Source organism: Balaenoptera borealis, assembly GCF_965194805.1.
Source record: "Balaenoptera borealis genome assembly, chromosome: 3".
Taxonomy (NCBI): domain Eukaryota; kingdom Metazoa; phylum Chordata; class Mammalia; order Artiodactyla; family Balaenopteridae; genus Balaenoptera; species Balaenoptera borealis.
Genome location: NC_138866.1, coordinates 67,153,281 through 67,176,286, shown reverse-complemented (window position 1 = coordinate 67,176,286; position 23,006 = coordinate 67,153,281). Strand labels below are relative to the sequence as shown.

General features: G+C 37.1%; 1 protein-coding gene across 1 annotated transcript in view; it reads left to right on the top strand.

Annotated features, from left to right (window-relative positions):
- The first annotated feature begins 9,727 nt into the window (after window positions 1-9,727).
- Window positions 9,728-23,006, top strand: part of G2E3 (G2/M-phase specific E3 ubiquitin protein ligase) — a 58,403-nt gene continuing 45,124 nt past the window's right edge. Inside the window, 1 exon segment of the mRNA XM_082384111.1 lies at window positions 9,728-9,870. Within this exon segment, the coding sequence (XP_082240237.1) occupies window positions 9,800-9,870 (71 nt within the window). The 5' untranslated portion in view covers window positions 9,728-9,799.

The window sequence follows — 23,006 nt, the reverse complement described above, 5'->3', positions numbered from 1 at the left end:
CATGTAAAAGAATGAGATTAGAACATTTTCTCACACCATTTGCAAATATAAACTCAAAATGGATTAAAGACCTAAATGTAAGACAGGAAACCATAAAATTCCTGGAAGAAAATACAGGCAGAACACTCTGACATAAATCGTAGCAACATTTTTGGGTCTGTCTCCTAAGGCAAAGGAAACAAAAACAAAAATAAACAAATGGGACCTAATTAAACATAAAAGCTTTTGCTCAACAAAGGAAACAAATGAAAAGACAACCTACTCAATGGGAGAAAATATTTGCAAATGATATGACCAATAAAGGGTTAATATCCAAAATATATAAACAGTTCATACAACTCAATATAAAAAATTAAACAACCTGATTTAAAAATGGGCAGAAGACCTAAATAGACAAAGAGGACATACAAATGGCCAATAGGCACACGCAATGATGCACAACATCTCTATCATCAGAGAAGTGCAATCAAAACCACAAAATGTCACCTCACATCTGTCAGAATGGCTGTCATCAAAAAGACCACAAATAATAAATGTTGGCGAGGATATGTAGAAAAGGGAAACCTCTTACACTGTTGGTGGGAATGTAAACTGTTTCAACCCCTATGGAAACTGTATGGAGGTTCCTCAAAAAACTAAAACAGAACTACTCAGGATGTATGAATTAAAATATTGTGAAGGAAAAAGAGCAGGCTTTATATACAAACAAGCTGGAATTAAAATATCAGTTCTGCCTACTGTGGCCTTGGGCAAATTACTTAGTCAAATTAAATCCTGGTTTCATCACCTATTATATTAGTCAGGATTAAGTAAATCAACTTTTGGATAGTTTTAGCACAGTGTTTGGAATACAGAAAGTATTGAACAAATGTTAGTTCCCTTTCCCTTTTCCAATTTCCTTTTGTTAGTTTACATTTACAAGAAATCTGATTGCCATTTATGATCTCTGTCCACATACTGAAATTTAATATCTGTTACTGTACAAATATCAAAGAAGACACAAGCCACTTCTGAGATACTAGCGTTGCAAACTGAAGTTAGTGAAAAGAAGAGGACGTAGCGATCATAACATCTGACTCCCCCAAATTCTCACTATCTACTTGAGCTGCAGATATAGCTTGTTAAAGCTAATCTATTATTAGCTCTGTATATGAACGTGGTTAACATTTTCAGGTTAGCTGCAAAGGTGGAAAGTAGAGAATGAGTCACTGAGGAATTTATTGTAGGCACTGAAGGGAAGAAGAAAGGAGTGAGGCTAAGATCCACTTGGGAGGAGAGTCCTGGGTGACTCTAAAGTGGACCACCAGCCGAAAGGAACTGGACATGGAATGCCACATGCCACCAAGAGGAGAAGGAAGGGGATGTTGACTGTATGGTTTGCCTAATCATAATTATCATTAAAAATATTCTCTCATTTCCAGTTCACAACATTGCTCATAAAAAAGAATGAAATAATGCCATTTGCAGCAACATGGATGGAACTAGAGATTATCACACTAAGTGAAGTAAGTCAGACAAAGACAAATATCATATGATATAGCTTATATGTGGAATCTAAAATACTACACAAATAAACTTATTTACAAAACAGAAACAGACTGACAGACATAGAATACAAATTTACAGTTACCAAAGGGGAAAGGGGGGGAGGGATAAATTAGAAGTTTGGGATTAAAATATACACACTACTATATATAGAATCGATAACCAGTAAGGACCTACTGTATAGCACAGGGAGCTATACTCACTATTTTGTAATAACCTGTAAGGGAAAAGAATCTGAAAAGGAATATATATATGTGTGTGTGTATATGTACGTATAACTGAATCACTGTGCTGTACACCTGAAACTAACACAATATTGTAAATCAACTGTATTTCAATAAAAATTAAAAGAATAAAGTTCACAACAAACCTGTGAGGTAGTTATTATGATTTACATTTTTTTTAACCAATAGTGATGCTCAGAGGGTCGGGTTGGGTTCTTCATACTTAGCTTGCAGGTAATAGTGCTAGCATTTAAATCCCAGCCTGTCTAGATCTAAAGTCCAGGCTCTTAACATTGTACTCTGGTGTCCTTGAAGAATTTTCCCTAAAGAACAGCCATAAAGGTCTAAGCCAAACTTTAAGCAATTGCCTGCTTCCTAAATGGTAATTCTATGTCCTGGACTTTTGTGAGAATTTGGTCTTTTTCCACCTTCGTCAAGATATGCTGGTGAGAATCGGGCTCATTATAACTGAATCACTTTATCGACACACTTGAGAGGTCATTTTCCTGGAGTATTCTGTCAGGGATTAAAAAATCAAAGTACACAAAATAAACTGAAAACAGTTTTGATTGCCAGCAATTGTATCCAAGAATTTTTAAGATTCTCTTCAAACATGTTGTTCATGACTTGATTTTTTTCTGGGTGGCATTACCAATGTGTATGCCTACGTTTGGAGTTACTCTTAACTGGAAAGAGGCTCTGATTTCTGTGCAAACACTTCAAGCCGAAAGACAGCAATTAAGAAAAGCAATCCGGACAATCATTTGTTTGAAACACCAACGTGGAGAGGAGGAAAGTTAACATAAACATATCATACCTTAGACCTATATTGGAACACCGTGTTTCATATTGGCTACAGGCAATCTTTGAGCCCTTTTTGCTAAAAATCATGTAGTTACCCAGCAGGAACGGTATCATTCCAAACACTGCTGTTAATAAACCTGCTTATTATCCAAACAACCCTGAAACAAGAGACCTGAAATTGATGTTTTGGGTGGTGCTTCCTGCTGCCAGGAGGTGGTGTGTTTGATTTAAAAGACACTGAACCAGGGTTAGATTAAAAATTTAGATCAAAACATTCATGTGAATGGGACATTGAGAAAAAGAATTCTGTTTGGCAGGAAACAACAACACACGTTTCCTAAAATCTATTTTGATTCAAGTTCAAAATTGATGTAAAAAGACTGGTCAGGCAAACTAATATAAGGAACATTTTAGAATACACTGTGAAAGCTCCATTCACAAATTTATTAACACTGCTGATAGCATAGAACATGCTTGACAAACACTTCCTGATCATGGAGCCATACACTAATAATGGTCATATGCTTATTTTGTACAGTATTCTCATTATGACCTGTACACGAGGTGATCAATTAAATCAACTAATTTGTTTTGCAACCATGGGATGGAAACTCTGTAGCACTAATGCCATAATTATAGATGTTAAATATATTCCAAAGTATTCAAATACTTTGCTGAGAAATAGAGAAGAAAGCTTTAGGAATAGACAAGGAGAGTGAGAATAGAGAGGGTAAGAAAAAAATTCATTAAAGGAGGAAGTGAAAAATACAAATCTGAGGAAAATATGGAAGCAGTGACAAGATCATGGTAGAGTAGGAATAATTAAAGCTGGGGGAAAGATAATTACTTCTATTTCATGCTTTCAAATGTTTGTTAGAAGTTGGTGAAATAGAATTTTGGGAACAGAGTCCCATGTTAGCCTGTATTCTTAGAAGGGAAAAACTGTGACATATTTTAAACTGTGCTGGCCAGTATGGTAGCCATTACCCATGTGTGGCTAATGAACACTTGAAATGTGGCTAGTACAAATTGAGATGGGCTGTAATGTAAAACATATACCAATTTCAAGACTTAGTACAAAAAAATGTAAAATGTCTCAATAATCTATTTCACTGATTGCATGTTAAAATGATAACATTATAGACATATTGGGTTAAATAAAATATATTACTTCAATTAATTTCACCTATTTCTTTCGATTTTTTAAAATATGACTACTAGAAAATTGCAAACTATATACGTGGCTAACACTTGTATTGGGCAGTGATGGTCTAAAGAATTGCTGAGGAGAGACTAGACGGACTCTATTCTAGAGTTCCTGAAAGGAGAACAGTCACCTTGCCTACCTATTGTTTTTACCCCTGTCTTTTAGTTGTTTTAGCACCATTGCACATGGTAGACTAGTAAGTGGAACAGAGAAAAACTGGCATGTAAGGGACAGAAGTAGGAGGGAGTAGGGAAGCTATTTGTTGCTCCCCTTGCATAGCCTCCAAAAGAAGTACTTTTTTGTAAGGCAGTATGTTGACATTAGACTTAAGTCTATAATGATATAATAAAAGATATTGAAGAAAGATGTGTAAAAGCCAAAGTGGGAAACATAAAAGTGTTTTTACATGTTTGCTCACTTCCTCAACATCTACCAACAGCCCCCTCCCTGGCCCCCTCCTCCTTCCCAACACACACCCACGCTCCATTTCTAGGTCAAGTAACATAAGAACCTGACTAGGCCGCTAATTAGACTTTTTTGAATGCTCCCTTTTAAAAGTGTATTTCTCATTGTGTGCCTCTGCTAGGGTTCTGAGTAGCAGGAAAATTAATATAATAAAAGTTTTGTTCCAAGATCTCAGGGATGATCACTAGTTAGGGGAGCAGATAGATGAGGTGACGTTGGGTGCTAGACAGAATGTTGACAGGAATTGATAAGGAGTGCTTTAAGGGCAAAAAGCTAGAAATTTATCCTCAAGGTAGACACACATTCAGGGACCTATCCTGGTAAGCAGGTAAGCAGATGAGACTAGGATCTGCCAAAAATATGGGTCAAGTATTTGTTTCAAGTGTGGGTAGGAGATGAGGATCAAGAAAATCTGCCCCATGTGAAAGACAAAAAGGGTTAGCAGAACTTCAGTAGGGCTAACCAGGGGAGGAATGGGTTGCTGTAAAGGACAGTTTAGTCCAACAATGTGAATTGATTCTAGGTGAGTGGTAATGTAAGAATTAGTGCCATGGTGCAGGGCCAGGCCTATCAGCATTATTGTATAGCAGAATATTGTTACTTTTCTAATTAAATAGTACCATTCTTCATTTTCATTTGTATGTCTTTGGGGGTTCAACAGCCCTAACTTTGGAGGCAGCAGTTTAGGGGGCAAAGCCACAGAGCTTTGTGAAGTCTCCTTAATAGTAGGGATGTACCCTAACTTATTCAATCACCTCCCTCCTGATAGACAGTTGTTTTTAATTAGAAGTGCTTCAAAAGCACTAGTATGTTTATTTCTATAGGAGAACCCCAAAGTTGAGAAGACTTGGTCAAAGAGTTCGTTTCCAAAAGAGTTGTAGCAGTGCATGCTCCCAGTATATGAGTATGTATATTTTACTACTACACCCTCCTGGTATTGGATGTTGTAAATTTAAAAAATTTTTGCCAATCCAAGAAAGGAAAATTAGTTTTTAGGTTGTGTGGTAGTGAGGTTGAGTATTTTTTTGTTTATTGTCCTTTCTCATTTCCTCTTCAGTGATTACTTGTTTGTTTCTTTTGATTATTTTCATTACTTTTTGAAAAAAATCAATAAAAATTGTTCACATTAGAGTTGTTAACCTTGTATTGTATGTACTATAAATATTTTCTCATGATCTCTCATTTATCTTTTGATGTTTTATGGTGAGTCTTGCCAAAGAAATACTTTAAACTTTAACATAGTTCTATGTCTTTATAGGGGAGGAAAATTTTTTACCTTTACCTTCTTATGTTCATTACTTGGAGTTCTGCAAATTAAACTGACAAATTAACAGGAGAAAAGTTATAAAATTTTTCTTTGTAATTTTACAGACACAGGGGGTCCACAGAAGAGTGAAAACCCAAAAAAGTGGTTGGGCTTGAGTGCTTATATACCATTTTAACAAAGGGTAATAAATTGTGGAGTGACTAGACAAAAGAGGAAGGATTTGGGCTTCTGGGAGTGGTAAATTGTGGGAAGGTAAATATGTGGGAGAAACTAATGGTAGACAAGGGTTATTTAGTAGGGCTTTTTTATGCAGACCCATCTGAGTGTCATCTCCATCACAGTGATAAGGGGTGTGAAGGAGGGGGACAGCTTCACAAAGGGAAATTTATGCCCTGCTTCTGGTTAGACAGGGGGGCAGAGAGTTCTTCCTGTGTCTGCTTTTTCTCAATTGTCTTCAGCTCAAAATAATCTTTATGCCAAAGTGGCATATTTTGGGGTGGCATATACACATCTTTCATTTTATGGCTTCTAAGTTTCCTTTCTTCTGTAAGAAGTCCCTTCTAACCTAAAGTCATAGTTATTCTTCTAATTTTTCTCCCATTTCATTTTAATTGTATTTTTTATATTTCAATCTATAATCCTTCTAGAATTTATTTTGGCCTATGGTGCAAGGTGGAGGCCTAACTCTGTATCTTCCGTATAGCCAGTTATTGCCATTTGTTGTTAATTTATGAACAAAAACATCCTTTTCCCACTAAACTGAAATGTCACCTTTGTATCAGCGTACAACTGAATTTTTCTGATTCTCTCTGCATTTGAATTTTTTTTCACTATCACTCTTTGATTATAGTAGCTTTGTGGTAAGTTTTTCTATTTAGTAATATAAATTTTCTACTCCCAGCTTTTGCTAATCTTCTTTTTTAAATGTCTTAACGATTCTTAAATACTCATTCTCCATTTACAAATACTGAAATTAGTTATGTTCACCAATTATATTTTTTAAAACATCAGGTCCTATACTTTTCTTTAAAATATATTTCTAGCCATTTTATTGTTATTGTAACTCAGTTGGTTGTAGTAAGAACCTTTCAAAGTAGGGTCCAGGAGTGCTTCTGCCAAAGTATTTTGTATTGGCTCTTGTGTGTGAGCTGAGGACCACTGGTCCCAGGAGTGCTTTTGTTTCGTTTTCTGCTGCCTAAGGAGTGAATAGAAGGAGAAAGGCAGGGAAGAGAGAAAGTTCCATTAGCTATGATTCAGATTTTCTATGAATTCAGTTCTCAGCTAGCTCAGACTCCTGAAGGGTTATCAGAAACTACATAAAATTCTTTGTTCTTTTTTTTTTCAGTTTTTGCAGCTTTTATTAAGTGCAATATTCACATCAATATATTTCAGTTAATTAAAAAAAATTATTAGCTATCAGAATGTCCAGTCCAATGGCCATATTTGTTAGATTTAAATATGTCCTGTAGTGAATATTTTCTTTAAAAAGTTCTTAAGTCTGGATTTACTCAGGCTCCTTGAAATAGTCAGTGGGTATTTATTGCAGATCTTCTTTGTTCATGAAATACTGTAACATTACTTGAATACTGATTGTATTCAAATTCACCTGCACTCACTCTTGGTAAAAAAGGGAATAACAGTTTAAATATGCAAATACCTTGATATTCCATTCAATAAACACTAGCCCTAGGCAATTTATACATTAAGCCTGACCAGTCCTACAAGAAAAATATGTCAGTGACTTTAAGGCGCTCTCTATTGCTGAGGAAAAATTAATCTCATTGGACTGACTGATGGCAGGGCTGCTGGGTGATGATAACTTTGTCAACATTTTGGTGGAAAAAACTGAAGAATTCATTAAGGGTCCTAAAGAAGGACTGACTAAAAAAAGAAAAACTCAGAGGACAAACATTAAAAAAACAAAACAAAACCTGCTTATATAGTCATATTTAAAAAATCATATATCTAGGGCTTCCCTGGTGGCGCAGTGGTTAAGAATCCACCTGCCAAGGCAGGGGACACGGGTTCGAGCCCTGGGCTGGGAAGATCCCACATGCTGCGGAGCAACTGAACCCGTGCGCCACAACTACTGAGCCTGCGCTCTAGAGCCCGTGAGCCACAACTACTGAGCCCGTGTGCCACAACTACTGAAGCCTGCGCGCCTAGAGCCCGTGCTCCGCAACAAGAGAAGCCACCGCATGAGAAGCCCATGCACCTCAACGAAGAGTAGCCCCCGCTTGCTGCAACCAGAGGAAAGCCCGCACGCAGCAACAAAGACCCAACACAGCCAAAAATAAAATAAAATAAAATAAAAAAATAATGTATCTATATATTCTATCTATATATACTATACATATTTTTATGATTGTTTGGGGAGTTTTTCAAGGGCACTTTGAGTACATTTAACTTTTTTTTTTTTGGCTGCACTGTGCAGCTTGCAGGATGTTAGTTCCCCGACCAGGGATTGAACGCTGGCCATGGCAGTGAAAGCACCCAGTCTTACCTAGTGGACCACCAGGGAATTCCCTGAGTACATTTAACTTTTGCTTGCAGATTAACTTGAGAATTTAATTCCTGTGAAGGATGGAACTTAATGGTGGGAAGGTGCCAAGAATTATGAAAAATATAGGAAAATATATGACATAGTTTCTGCCTTCAAGGAACTTGAAACAGCAATATATTTAATGGGGCAGTATTAAAAATGTGGGACATTAAGTAATACAGCATATCATGAATGACAAAATGTGTGGTCAAACCATTACTATGTAACTGCTGAATGAATTGATGAATGAATGAATGGACACAGATTATTCAAACATTATACATTTCCCCATTTATTAAACCTGATTCTTCATCTAGAATATACTCAATTTCTAGCAATCTTCTTTTAAAAGCAATTAAAATTGCAAGAGTAAAACATGCTTATTTAAAAAATTCAGCTGGTTATAGAGCAAAAGTTTCTTCCCGTCCCCATTCACCAATGGGGTAACATTTTACAGTTTATGTATCCAAATTTTGTATGCCATACACATACACATACTTTAAAAGGATGCTACATATATATATATATATATATATATATATATATATATATAGTCTTTCTGAAGCTGATTTTCAATTGAGTACCTACTGATCTACATCATTATTTTTAGTGCCTGCACAGTGTCAGTATATCAGCTACTAAATTATCATAACTTACAGTATTTAATCATTTCCTTATTGGTAAACACGTAAGTTATTTTCTACTTTCCACTGTTAAAAACAGTACATCACTTAATAGCTTTACACACCCTTATGTCAGATTATCTATAAAATAAATTCCCAGAAATCTAGTGAATCTTTCAAATTTCAGTTTGATAGAGTCTGAAGATGTTCTGTTATGGTTTGGTTTGAACTGATCAGTTTAGGTCAATCGATGCTCTTAGATGTGAGGATGATCTGGTGGTAACGTCAAGATCAGAGTTAGAGGGTTTTTTTGTTTGTTTGTTTTTGCCTAACAACATGTTGTCTGTCCTTCCTTTCCTTTCTGTACACTTTTCGGATCAAGGATACATTCGCGGTCCTTGGCAAAGGAAAATGACACTGTTGTCCCAAGAATCTCATAGGACAACCACATAGTAATCTTGTAAAATGGTCTGTAAGAGGGGGAAAAAAAATTTGTCGCTTTCTAACACTTATCCTCAAAAATGTTATTTGGGACCAGGAACCTTTCCGACCACTCCATTTTCAGTCTGTTGCTGGAATAAGGTGATTGGAGCACTTGGCTTTTTGTCTCCCTCAAACAGGGGAGGGAAAGAGGTTAAAAGCCCTGACTGTGCCGCGACAGGTCTCAGGAGACCCAAAGAAACCCCGTACTAAGTATGCGGAGGGTTCGTTTCTTCCTTCCGGCTGTAGCTCGTGTTTAAGAGACGGCAGAGGGGTAAAAACGTCCGGACTCGGTTAGTGCTTTTATTCTCTCCTTTCCTGGAAGTGAAGAAAATTCAGCATGTCTCGATCCACTTCAGAAACAAGAGGATCCTCTCACGAGCCACCCGGCAGCAACACCAACCCCGCTCCCGCACTTCTCTCTGGACCTAAGTAGGGAGAGAGACAAAAGAAACTGAACGGAAAAGGACCGAGCAGAGACGGCACTCCGCGGAATAACAGCGGTGGGCGCCTCGCCCTTCCACAACTCCCGCGTCGCCGCGGGCCCCGCCTTTGAGGGGCGGAGCTGAGCCCTCCTTCCGGGTTGCAGGCGGAAGTGGACGAATTTGAATTGTGTGGGCCGTTGGATGGGGCAGCTCCCGGATGGCGTGTGGCGCAGCGCGAGAAGGGAAAAGTGACACGGCCGCTCTGGAACTTCTGCCCAGCGCGCCTCGGTGAGTGGATGGCGAACGGCAAGGAACTGAGTATTTCAGGGGGAGAAGCGGAACCCTCGGATGGCACAGGGGGTCAGGAGGCGGGACAGTATAGCGGGGGCCTCGGAGTGCCTTTGGGGGTGCCGGGTTGTGGGGCCGGACGTGGGGACTTTGGGAAGTCGGGGCAGACGGTTGGCGCACACAGGCCAACTCTATAGAGTACTGAGGATTCAGAAGCCAGACCACCCCCGAGATTAAACCTTGTTTAATCTCTGACTTTCTGGTAATCGCAGTTCAGTATTTCCGCCAATTCGTCTCGAACGCTGAAGCTTCAACAGTAGTTATTGCGAAAGCTTTACCGTAAGCAAAAGAATCTTTCTTTATTAAAGATGGAAGGTTGGGGGCAGGTTTAGAATGAAGAGATCCTCTGGGGGAATCCGAGTACCTCCGAAGAGGAGTAGTCTTTATTACTCTGGACCGCAGGTAATTGACAGCCTTTGAAATGCCTGGTGGGGATTTAAACTGAAATCTGAGTATCCTTTGTGTTCAAAACACGGATATTTTTCTTTCACGGTTGACGTTTTTCACGTAACGCAAAAATCCGAGACTCTTGCTCATTTAAACTGGCTATGTTGTAACAGCGGTGATTCACAGGGGTCTTAGTTTGCTAACAATAGGGATGAGGTTTAGTTCCACAGACCTGCCTTTTCACCCCCTTCATTCATTGGCCAACTGGGTTATTGGGGAGTCATTTTGAAAGTACTCTACTAATGTTTCCAGCTTCGGGTTTTCTCTTTTTCGGTTTTTTGTTTTATTTATTTTTAATGACTAACTACCTCAGATATCAAACTCTAACCTTCTAACAAAGTCATGCTTTCTGGAATAATTTAAATGTTTATCCTACATGTAAACTATAAGTGAGCATTTAAGTGTGTAGAAATTTTATATCTTGCCTTATTGAAAACTGTCAGAGTAATTTTGTTGCTTTATAGGATCAGATATTTTATGCTTCTTTTAAGGTTTTAACACCAGGGTATCTTACCATATAAATGTATAAATTTCTTTTAAAAAGTAGGATTTAATAATATTCAGAATAAACGTTCCTTCATCCATGCTGGCTACTCCTACTCCCCCATCCCTGGTAATGAACTTTTGTTTCGTTATTAGCCAGGAAAAATAAATTTAAATATTCAGTAGTTATCGTTAAAATTTAAACATTTTGTGTAAGACTGCAGCAAAGATATAAGCTATACTTTGTTAAGTTTTGCTTATTCAAACCTTAAGGTTCTGTTTATTTCATATAAGCTACCAGCAAATGGTAATTTCCAAAAAAGGTTAGTCTCTACATTTTAATCTGTTCCTTTTCCTTACCTGGACTCTTTTCTTTGGATTTTTGCTCTATCTACCTAAATCAGTGAGTTTCAACTTTTATTGTGTACACATTACCTTGAAGGGTTTGTCAAGTGCTGATTCCTGTATTTCCGATCTCAGAGATTCTGATCCCATAGGTCTGGAGGATGGGGTTCTGTAAATTTAACTTGAAGGTTAGAAAACTTGACCAGAATTTTTAAAACACTGACTTGATCTTTCTTAGAGAGGCATTGTAATATGTTGGTTAAGGGCATGAAACTGGACCCAGATTGCTTGCATTTGAATTTCATCTCCACGACTTGGTAGTTGCCTGACCCTGAGGAAGCTGCTTAACCTTTCAGTGCTTCCGATTCCCTCAACTATAGTGGAGATAATAACAATACCTATCTTGTAGGGCTGTTGGGAGAATCAAATGAATCAGTACGTATTAAAATCTTAGAATAGTGTGTGGCACATAGTAAATGATACATATATCTCCTATTATATTGGGTAACTAAGCATTGTGCAGTATTTACATACATTATCTCATTAATCTTCGCAAATAACACTGAGATATGTACTGGAATTTTCACATAAGAAAACTGAGGCTAAGAGAGGTTCTGTAATTTGTTCTCACACAACTAGTAAAATGTTTAACTGGGGTCAAAAACTAGATTTAGTTAGAAAATTTATAACTCTTACTGATTGATTGATTGTAATGCTTCCTGCCCCTGTCTGCAATCTCTCCTTCCAAATGTTGCTCTATAAAAATCTCTGATGGCTTCCCATTGTCTACCATATATATTTCAAATTTCTTAGCTTTTTCTTTTTTCTTTTCTTTTTTTTTTTTTACAAAGCCCTTCTCAATCTGGTTCCAACCTCTGTTTTTAAGAATCAGCTTCATAATATTCCACCATTTTTTTCCAACCTGTGATGTTCTGTCATACTACCACAATTCTCCAAATCTATTCTCTATCATGTTTATGCATACTTAGCCATTGACCTTTTTTATTTCTCCTTAAAATTTTATCCAGTGGGTTTCACGTACTTTCCTAGACTTCCCCCAGTAGAGTGCTTCTTCCTCAGTGCAGTTTAGTTGCAAACAAAATAGCACTAGACTGAGAGCTCCCATCTTCTTTGTCTCTGTATCTGCAATTCTAGGTGCAGAACAGTAAGTATCCTTACAGTCTGAAACTGTGTATGTTCAGGGTGTGTAACAGTTTTAACACATTGTATCTTATTAAGCTGAAAAAGTTAAAAATTAAAAGATGACAATATAATTCTGTGTAGGTTAGTAGAGGGATTTTAGTGATAGCATATAGTTTGTAAATTTCACAACTATGGAAAAATAAGTATTGAAATTGTAGGCTCAGAAGACATGTCATGTGGGAAAAAATTTAGAGCAGTATTTGCTAATATTCACAGAACTCCAAATGCTTTATACATATTTCTCACTTAGCCTTTACAGCCGTTTTATTATTATCCCTATATTAAGGTGAAGAAACTGAAGCACTGAAAGATTTAGTAACTTTAAAAAAAAAAGCTTTTTTTTTTTTTGTCTGTTTGTTTTTGGGTTTTTTTTGCATTTAATTTCCTCCTGTGCAGGATTTTTTTTTATTATAAGAATGATATATGTTAAGTGTAATTTAAGAATTAACTTTATAACAGAGAATTAGCCTCATTTGTACATGAATGTTCACTTCTACAGTAATTCAATTCTATATATATATATATATATTTTTTTTTTTTTTTTTTTTTTTTTTTTTTGGCCACACCACACAGCATGCAGGATCTTAGTTCCCTGACCAGGGGTTGAACCTGCACCCCCTGCAGTGGAAGTGTGGAGTCTTAACCACTGGACTGCCAGGGAAGTCCCAACATTAATTCAATTCTAAATTAAGGAAATATTGGGAAATTAAAACCAGAAACGTTTGCCTTTCCTTTTCAGTTTGAACAGTTAAGACTGTTACCTGACCTCCTTGCCCACAACCTTTTCTTTAAAAACCTGCCAACGTTGTAGGCACATCATTCTAAGGACCAGTGGGCAGTGGGTAAGGGGTTGGACTAAGGAGCATATGATCCTAATAATGCTCTCATCCCACATACCTTCTCCAGCCAAAGTAGCACCATGTATTTGAATCAGAGCTGAATATCTGATGCAGGCTAAACCATTCACATTGTTTCTTCTTGAATTTGGAATTGGGATACCAAGAAACTATTGGTAACCAAGCTGGAAAGGTCTTTATGTGCTGAGATGACAATGGAGTGATGAAGAAACATGAACAGTGGGCACAGGGAGCCAATATATAGAGAGGGAGGGAGGGAAAACCTATTTCTGGAAGACTAGCTATAAAGTAAGTCAATATAAACATAACTTTATTGCTTTTCCTTTTTTTAAGACTATATTTTTATTTTTTAAGACAAAACATATAACTTTCGAATATTTTTTATAAACACATTTTACATGAAGCAAAAAAGTTTATTCATTACTGTATTAACTAATTAGGGTTTTCAACTGTTTTTTTTAAATTAATATTTATTGGAGTATAGTTGCTTTATAATGTTGTGCTAGTTTCTGCCGTACAGCAAAGTGAATCAGCTATATGTATACGTATATCCCCTCTTTTTTGGAGTTCCTTCCCATTTAGGTCTCCACAGAGCATTGAGTAGAGTTCCCTGAGCTGTACAGTGGGTTCTCATTAGTTATCTATTTTATACATAGTATCAGTAGTGTATTTATCTCAATCCCAATGTCCCAATTCATCCCACCCCCCTTCTTTCCCCCCTTGGTGTCCATATGTTTGTCCTCTACATCTTTGTCTCCATTTCTGCTTTGCTAATAAGAAGGAGTATATTTTTATAGGAGCAGTTTTAGGTTCACAGCAAAATTGAGGGGAAGATGGTAGAGATTTCCCGTGTACCCCACCCCCACACATGCATAACCTCTCCCATTATCAACATCCCCCGCTAGGGTGGTACATTTGTTATAACTGACGAGCTTACAATGACACAAGGTAATCACTCAAAGTCTATAGTTTAAATTATAGTTCACTCTGGCTGTTATACATTCTATGGGTTTGGACAAATGAATGATGACATGTATCTATTATTATGGTATCATACACAGTATTTTCACTGTTTTAAAAATCATATGTGCTTCACCTACTCATCCCTCCTTTGCCCTTTGTAACCACTGATCTTTTTACTATCTCCATAGTTTTGCCTCTTCCAGAATATCATATAGGTGGAATCATACAGTATGTAGCCTTTTCAGATTGGCTTCTTTAACTTAGTAATCTGCATTTAGGTTTCCCCCATGTCTTTTCATGGCTTGATAGCTTTTTTTTTTTTTTCTTAGCACTGAATAATATTTCATTGTCTGGGTGTACCATAGTTTGTTTATCTGGTCATCTACTGAAGGAGATCTTAGGTGCTTCCAGGTTTTGGCAATTATGAATAAAGATGCTGTAAACATCCGTGTGAAGGTTTTGATGTGGACATAAGTTTTTACCACCTTTGGGTAAACACCAAGGTGAGTGTTGTCCTTACTGATTCTCTTTGTGCCGGATCTATCCATTTCTGATAGAGGGGATGTTGAGGGCTCCAACTATGGTTGTGTATTCATCTGCTTCTCTTTGCAGTTCTATTAGTTTTTGCCTCATATATTTTAACATTCTGTTGTTAGGTACATACATGTTAAGTATTTTATACCTTCTTGGGAAATTGACCCCTTTATCATTATGTAATGTCCTTCTTTATTGCTGATAAATTTCCTTACTTTGAAGTCTGCTGTTTCTGAAATTAATATAGCTACTCCTGCTTTCTTTTGATTAATGTTAGCATGGTATATTTTCTCCATCTGTTTACTTTTAATCTATGTATAAAGTGGACATCTTGAGACAACGTATAGTTAGGTCTTATTTTTTGATCCACTCTGACAAATCTTTTTTTTTTTTTTAACATCTTTATTGGAGTATAATTGCTTTACAATGGTGTGTTAGTTTCTGCTTTATAACAGTGAATCAGTTATACATATACATGTATCCCCATATCTCTTCCCTCTTGTGTCTCCCTCCCTCCCACCCTCCCTATCCCACCCCTCTAGGTGGTTACAAAGCACTGAGCTGATCTCCCTGTGTTGTGCGGCTGCTTCCCACTAGCTATCGGTTTTACATTTGATAGTGTATATATATATGTCCATGCCACTCTCTCACTTTGTCCCAGCTTCCCCTTCCCCCTCCCCGCATCCTCAAGTCCATTCTCTAGTAGGTCTTCGTCTTTAAATCTGTCTTTTAATTGGTGCATTTAGACCATTGACGTTCAAAGTGATTATTGATATAGTTAGATTAATAGCTACCATATTTGTTACTGTTTTCTATTTGCTACCCTTGTTCTTTGTTCCTATATTTGTCTCTACTCTTTTTCTGTCTTTTGTGATTTTTTTTAAACAAGGATCTGTCTTTTCATTTATTTATTTTTATTTATTTATTTATTTTGGCTGCATTGGGTCTTTGTTGTGGCATCTGGGATCTTCGTTGCAGCATGCAGGATCTTTTTTTGTTGTTGCAGCACATGGGCTCTTTGTTGCAGTGTGTGAGCTTCTCTCTAGTTGTGGCCTGTGGGTTTTTTCTCTCTAGTTGTGGTGCACGGGCTCCAGAGCGTGTGGGTTCTGTAGGTTGCGGCATGTGGGCTCTCTAGTTGAGGTGCACGGGCTCAGTAGTTGTGGTGTGCACGGGCTTAGTTGCCCTGCGGCATGTGGGATCTTAGTTCCCCAACAAGGGATTGAACCTGCGTCCCCGGCATTTGAAGGCGGATTCTTTACCACTGGACCGCCAGGGAAGTCCCTGCTTTTTGTGATTTTAACTGAGCATTTTATATGATTTTCTCTCCTTTCTTAAGATATCAGTTATACTCTTTTAACTTTTTTTAGTGGTTGCCCTAGAGTTTGCAGTACACAACTAATACATAATCAAATACATTGGTGCTATTGTTATTTTGAAAAACTGTTAACTCATTATTAAGAATAAGAAAAATAAAACAGTTTATTTTACCTTTACTTATTCTTTGCCTGATACTTTATGTAGATCTGAATTTCTGATCTATATCATTTTCTTTCTCTCTCAAGAACTTTTAACATTTCTCACAAGGCAGGTCTACTGGCAAAATATTCCATCAGTTTTTGTTTGAGGAAGTCTTTATTTCTCTTACATTTCTGAAGGGTAATTTCACAGGATACAGAATTCTAGGTTGGTTTTTCTCCTCCCTCCCACCCCCCAATGCTTTAAATATTTCACTCCACTCTCTTTTTGCTTGCATTGTTTCTGAGAAGTTGGATATAATTCCTGCCTTTGTTCCTCTATAGGTAAGATTTTTTTTCCCCCTGTAGCTTTTTTTCAGGATTTTTTTCTTTACCGTTGATTTTCTGTAGTTTGAAATGATAGACCTAGGTGTAGTTTTTTGGCAGTTATCCTGCTTGGTTTTCTGGAACTTTCTGGATCTGTGGTTTGGTGTCTGACATTAATTTGTTATTGTTTCAAATATTTCTCCTGTTCCTTTCTCTCTTCTGGTATTCCTAGAACACTTTTGTTACACTCTCTGTGGTGTCTCACAGTCCTTGGATATTATGTTGTTTTTTTTCAGTTTTTGTCCTCTTTGCTTTTTAGTTTTCAAAGCTTCTGTCGAGTTATCTTTACGCTCAGAGGTCTCTCCTCAGCCTTGTCCCATCTACTAGTAATCCTATCAAACAATTCTTCGTTTCCATTAATATTTTTGATCTGTAGCATTTCTTTCTGATTCTTTCTTAGAATTTCCATTTCTCTGCTTACATTGCCTGTCTGGTCTTGTGTATTGTCTACTTTATCCATTAGCGCCCTTAGCATATTAATCATAATTTCAAATTCCTGTTCTGATAAATCCAACATCCCTGTCATGTTTGGTTCTGATGTTTGCTCTGCCTTTTCAAATTGTGCTTTTTGCTCTTTGATATGTCTTGTAAGTTTTTTCTTGATAGCCAGACATGAGGTACTGAGTAAAAGGAATTGTAAATAAGCCATTAGTACCATGGTGGTAAGGTGTGGAAGAAGGGGAAGTGTTTTATAGTCCTGTGATTTAAGTCTCAGTCTTTTTGTGAGCCTATGCCTCTGGACTTTGAAGTTCACAAGTATCTCAGCTTTTTTCTCCCCTCTTATGTGGGATGGCTACATTATGCTGGAGTTGGGTGTTTCCTTTCCCTGGGTCATTTAGGCTCTGATAATACCCCAGCAGCTTAGGCTCTGGTTAACTAGTTTCTCTTGAGGGCAGGCCTTATTAAGAAGAACAGAGTGCTTTGGTGTATTTCAAAATGGCACCTTTTCCCCTCCCCTTGCCAAAATCACAAGGGGATTTTTCTCTGATATTTACTGTGGACCCTCGCTGAGTTCCTGGTGATAAATCTCACAGTATTGTGAGAGGCCCCATGATTGGATGCCCCTTGAGTTTTTAACTCTCAAAGTTGTCCACACTGAGCCTCCAGCAATCAATTAGTCAATTATAGTTCAGGTTTTCCCACTGCAGTGCTGGATCCTACAGCAGTTTCAGCTGGTAACTCTGCTCAGGTAAGCTGTGACTCCCTGTATTCACCTTTTTCTCCAGTCTTGGAGGCAGTGGCTTGCTGTGTCCTCCCTTCTTACAGATCCAAGAAGTGTTGTTGGTTTTTCAGTCTTTTCAGCTCTTGCTCTTTGGATGGAGGGGTGACTTACAAGCTTCTTACCTGGTGCTTTTCCTTTTAATTTAAATAAATATCTTTATTTTTTAATGGTGGTTGTTAACTTTTAAACATCTGTCTGGTAATATAATAGTATAGAATAAAATTAACCCATTTTAAGAGTATATAGTTCAGTGAGTTTTAGTAATTGTATTTCATTATATGAATATTCCACTATTTGTTTTATCAGTTGTCTGTTGATGGGCATTTAGGTTGTTTATAGTTTTTGGCTATTACAGGTAAAACAGCTATGGACATTTGTGTACAGTGAACATATATGCCTTTATTTCTCTTGGTTGCGTCATATGGTAGGTGTCCATTTAACTTTTTTTATTGTAATAAAATTCACATTCATAAAATTAACCATTTTGAAGTATACAATTCAGTGCCATTTAGTACATTCACAGTGTTGTGCAACCATCACCTCTATCAAGTTCCAAAACATTTTCATCACCCCAAAAGGAAAACTCATACCCATTAGGCAGTCACTTCGCATTTCCTATTTCGCCATCCCTAGGAACCACAAATCTGCTTTATGTCTCTATGGATTTACCTATTCTAGATATTTCATATAAGTGGGATTATACAATATCTGACCTTTTGTTTCTGGCCTCTTTTACTTAGTATGTTTTTGAGGTTCATCCATGTTGTCGCATAAATCAGTACTACATATTTTTTAATAGCAGAATAATATTCTATTGTATGGATATACCACATTTTGTATACCTGTTAATCAGTTGACAGACAAATGAGTTGTTTCTGTTTTTTAGCTATAGTGAATAGTGCTGTTATGAACATCTTTGTACAAGTTTTTGTTTGAATACCTGTTTTCAAATCTTTTCAGTAAGTACAGGTTTCCCCAGCCATCTGAAAGTAGAACATTCCTGTGGAACCTTTTGTAGGCTGAAATGGCATAGAGTGAAGAAGTAATTATCTTTTTTTATAAAGGTGAAAATCTTTTTTTTGATTTCTTTGGTTAGCAAAAACAGGTATTAATATAGGTCTTTTGTAGAAGTGAAGTGGCATAAAGGGAACGTTTGACAAGTGGGGAATACCTGTACCTAGTGTGATTGTTGGGTGATGTGGCAACTCTCTGATGTGTTGAACAACTGCCAAACTGTTGGTCCATAGTAGCTGTACCATTTTACATTCCCATTAGCAATGTATGAGGGTTCCAATTTCTCCATATCCTTTGCAGTGCTTATTTTAAAAAATTATCATCACCTTAGCAGGCATCAAGTGGTATTCTCATTGTTGTTTTCATTTGCATATCCCTAAGGAGTAATGATGTTGAGCATTTTTTCATGTGCTTGTTGACCATTTAAGTATTTTCTTTGGAGAAATGTCTATTCAGATCCTTTCCCTATTTTTAAGTTCTGTTATTTGTCTTTTTGTTGTTGAGTTCTAAGAGTTTCTTACATATTCTGGATATTAGATCCTTATCAAGTATATGATTTTCAAATATTTTCTTCCATTTTGGGGATTGTGTTTTCACTGTCTTGATTACGTAGTCCAATTTATTTATTTATTTATTTGCTGCTATGATTTTGGTGTCATACATAAGGAACCGTTGCCAAATCCAAGGTCATGAAGATTTACATAATACTATGTTTTCTTTTAAGATTTTTATAGTTTTGGCTCTTACTTACTAAATCTTGAATCCATTTTGAGTTAATTTTTGTATCTAGTGTGAGGTAGAGGTCCAACTTTATTCCTTTACATGAGGCTACCCAATTGTCATAGCACCATTTGCTGAGGAGACTATTCTTTCTCCATTCAATGGTTTTGACATCCTTGTTGAAAATTAATTGATCATATATGTATGTGTTTATTTCTTGACTCTTAACTTTTTCTCTATGTTTTTCCTTATGCCAGTCCCATCCCACCTTTTTTAAATTACTGTAGCTTTGTAGTAAGTTTTCAAATTGGGAAGTATGATTCATTCAACTTTTTCTTTTTGCATTGTTTTGACTATTCAAGGTCCCTTGTAATTTCTTATGAATTTTAGGATCAGGTTTTCCATTTCTACAAAAATGGCCATTGGATTTTGATAAGGATTACACTGAATCTGTAGATTGCTTTGGGGAGTATGGCCATCTTAACAATATTAAGTCTTTCAACCATGAACAGAGTTCTTTCCATTTATTTGGGTTCTTTAATTTCTTTTTGCAATATTTAATGGCTTTCAGTGTACAAATCTTGCACCTCTTTGTTACATCTATTCCTAAGTAGTTCATTCTTTTTGATGGTATTGTAAATGAAATGGATTTCTTAATTTTCTTTATGGATTGTTCTTTGCTATCGTGTAGAAATTTGTCTGATTTTTTTGTGTGTTCACCTTGTGTCCTGCCACTTTGCTGAATTTGTTTATTAACTCACAGTGTTTTATGAATTCATTAGGATTTCCTGCATATAAGATCATGGCTTCTGCAAGAAGAGCTACTTCTTGCTTTCAGTTTGGATGCTTTTTATTTCTTTTCTTGCCTAATTGTTCTGGCTAGAACTTCTAGTACAATGTTGAATAGATATGGTGAGAGTGAACATCATTGTTTTGCTCTGGATCTTATGTGGAAAGTTTCCAGTTTTTCACCATTGAGTTTGATGTCAGCTGGGTTTTTCAAAGATGCTCTTTATCATGCTGAGGAAGTTGCCTTCTATTCCTAGATTGATGAGTATTTTTTATCATGAAAGAGTGTTGGATTTTGTCAAATGACTAGTCTAGCTAAAGGTTTGTCAATTTAGTTGATCTTTTTAAGGAACCAACTTTTGATTTTACTCTCTTTTTCTTTTCTTTACATTTATCTCCACTCTAATCTTTATGAATTCTTTCCTTCTACTAGGTTTGGTTTTAGTTTGCTCTTCTTTTTCTAGCTCCTTGAGGTATAAAGTTAAGTTATTGTTTTGGGATCTTCTTTTTCAGTGTCTGCATTACAGACATAAATTTCCCTCTGATCACTTTTTGCTGTATACTGTAGATTTTTAGTATGTTATGTTCTCATTTTCATCGGTCTCTAAGTATTTTCTAATTTCCCTGTGGTTTCTTCTTCCCTCTTTTGCTTGTTTAAGATTGTGTTGTTTTATCCCTACATTTTTGAGAATTTTTCAGTGTTCCTTCTTTCATTTGCTTGTTGGCCATGTCCTATTTCTTTTCTGAAGTGTATGTTCAACTCCCAAGCTCATTTTTTGAGGCCAACATTACCCTGATACCAAAGCCAGCTAAAGACACTACAAGAAAAGCAAACTATAGGCCAATATCCCTGATGAGTATAGATGCAGAAATTCTCAGCAAAACACTAGCAAACTAAATTCAGCAGCACATTAGAAGGATCATACATCATGACCAACCAGGATTTATCCCTGTGTGCACACTAATGGAAGGAGAAATAAAAATCAAAGTCATCTCAAAAGGTGCAGGAAAACGTTTAACAAAATTTAACATCCCTTCATGATAAAAATTCTCAACAAATTGGGTATAGAAGGGATGTACCTCAACATTATAAGGGCCGTACATGACAAGCCCACAGCTAACATCATACTCAACGGTAAAAGGTTGAAAACTTTTCCTGTAAGATCAGGAACAAGATAGGGTACCCACTCTCTCCACTCCTATTCAGTATAGTACTGGAAGTCCTAGCCAGGGCAGTCAGGCAAGAAAAAGTTATATCCATGAGAAAAAGAAAGTTTTTATCCATGTCGGAAAAGAAAGTTTATATCCATGTCGGAAAAGAGGAAGTAAAAATGTCTGTTTGCAGAGGACATGATCTTATTTATTGAAAATCCTAAGGATCCCACCAAAAAAACTGTAAGAACAGCCATGCAGCTAGAATGAGAGGGAGTTTGGCTTACTTTATTGTGTTAGTTATCTATTGCTGTGTAACAAATCACTCCAAAACTTGGTGCCTTAAAACAACAGACATTTATTATCTGACAGTTTCTGTGGGTCAGAAATTTGGGAGCAGCTTAGCTGTGTGGTCTGCCTTAGGGTCTCCCATGAAGTTGCTCTCAGGCTGTCAGCCAGGCTGCAGTCTTATGAAGGCCTGAGTGGGGCTGGACAATTTACTTCTAAAACGGCTCACTCGTATGATGTGGGTAAATGCCTCAGTTCTTTGCCAAGCAGACCTCGCCAAGCAGCACCTTAAAAGAAAGCCTTTATGACGTGGCAGCCAGTTTCCACCAGTGCAGGTGATCCATGACAGAGAGCAAGGAGAAAGTCATGATGCCTTTTATAACCTGGTTACACTTTGTCATTTCTGCCAGGCTTTTTGGTGGAAGTTACTAAGCATAGCCACAGTCAAGGAGAAGGAAATCAGGCTCCACATTTTGAAGGGGGAGGAGTATCAAACAGTGTCACTGACCAAGTGGAGGTAAGCAGTGCAAGAGACTCAGAATACCTCTTGATAGCGGCTTCCTGGAGCTCTTCATTAAATTGTTAATGATTTCTCAAGGAAGGGGGGAATGCTTTGATATTATTTCTAAGACCAAGACTGTTGTTAAGACTTGGGCTGTTATTGAGATATATACTTACCTAGCATTGTTTTCCTCCTTCCACTTAGGAAGTCTTAAAATTCATGTACTGGGAAGAAAACAAATGATAAAATCCAACTAAAAATATGTGAATTTTTTTTTTCTGAAGTTTTGGTTTGGAGACTGTTGATTGAAATAAAGAAATTCATCACCAGGATTTAGCAACAAAAGTTTTATTTCGGATGCTGTGGATTAGTAAGAAAGCTGATGTGAACCAGTCAAAAATATGAATTTTGTAATATCTTTAGAACATTATCCGATTCGGGGATAACTTTTTTTTCTTTTAATTTATTTATTTAATTTATTTATTTTTGGCTGCAATGGGTCTTTGTTGCCACGCGCCGGCTTTCTCTAGTTGTGGAGAGCGGGGGCTACTCTTCATCGTGGTGTGTGGGCTTCTCATTGCGGTGGCTTCTCTTGTTGCGGAGCACAGGCTCTAGGCGCGTGGGCTCAGTAGTTGTGGCTCTCGGGCTCTAGAGCGCAGGCTCAGTAGTTGTGGAGCACGGGCTTAGTTGCTCCAGGGTATGTGGGATCTTCCCAG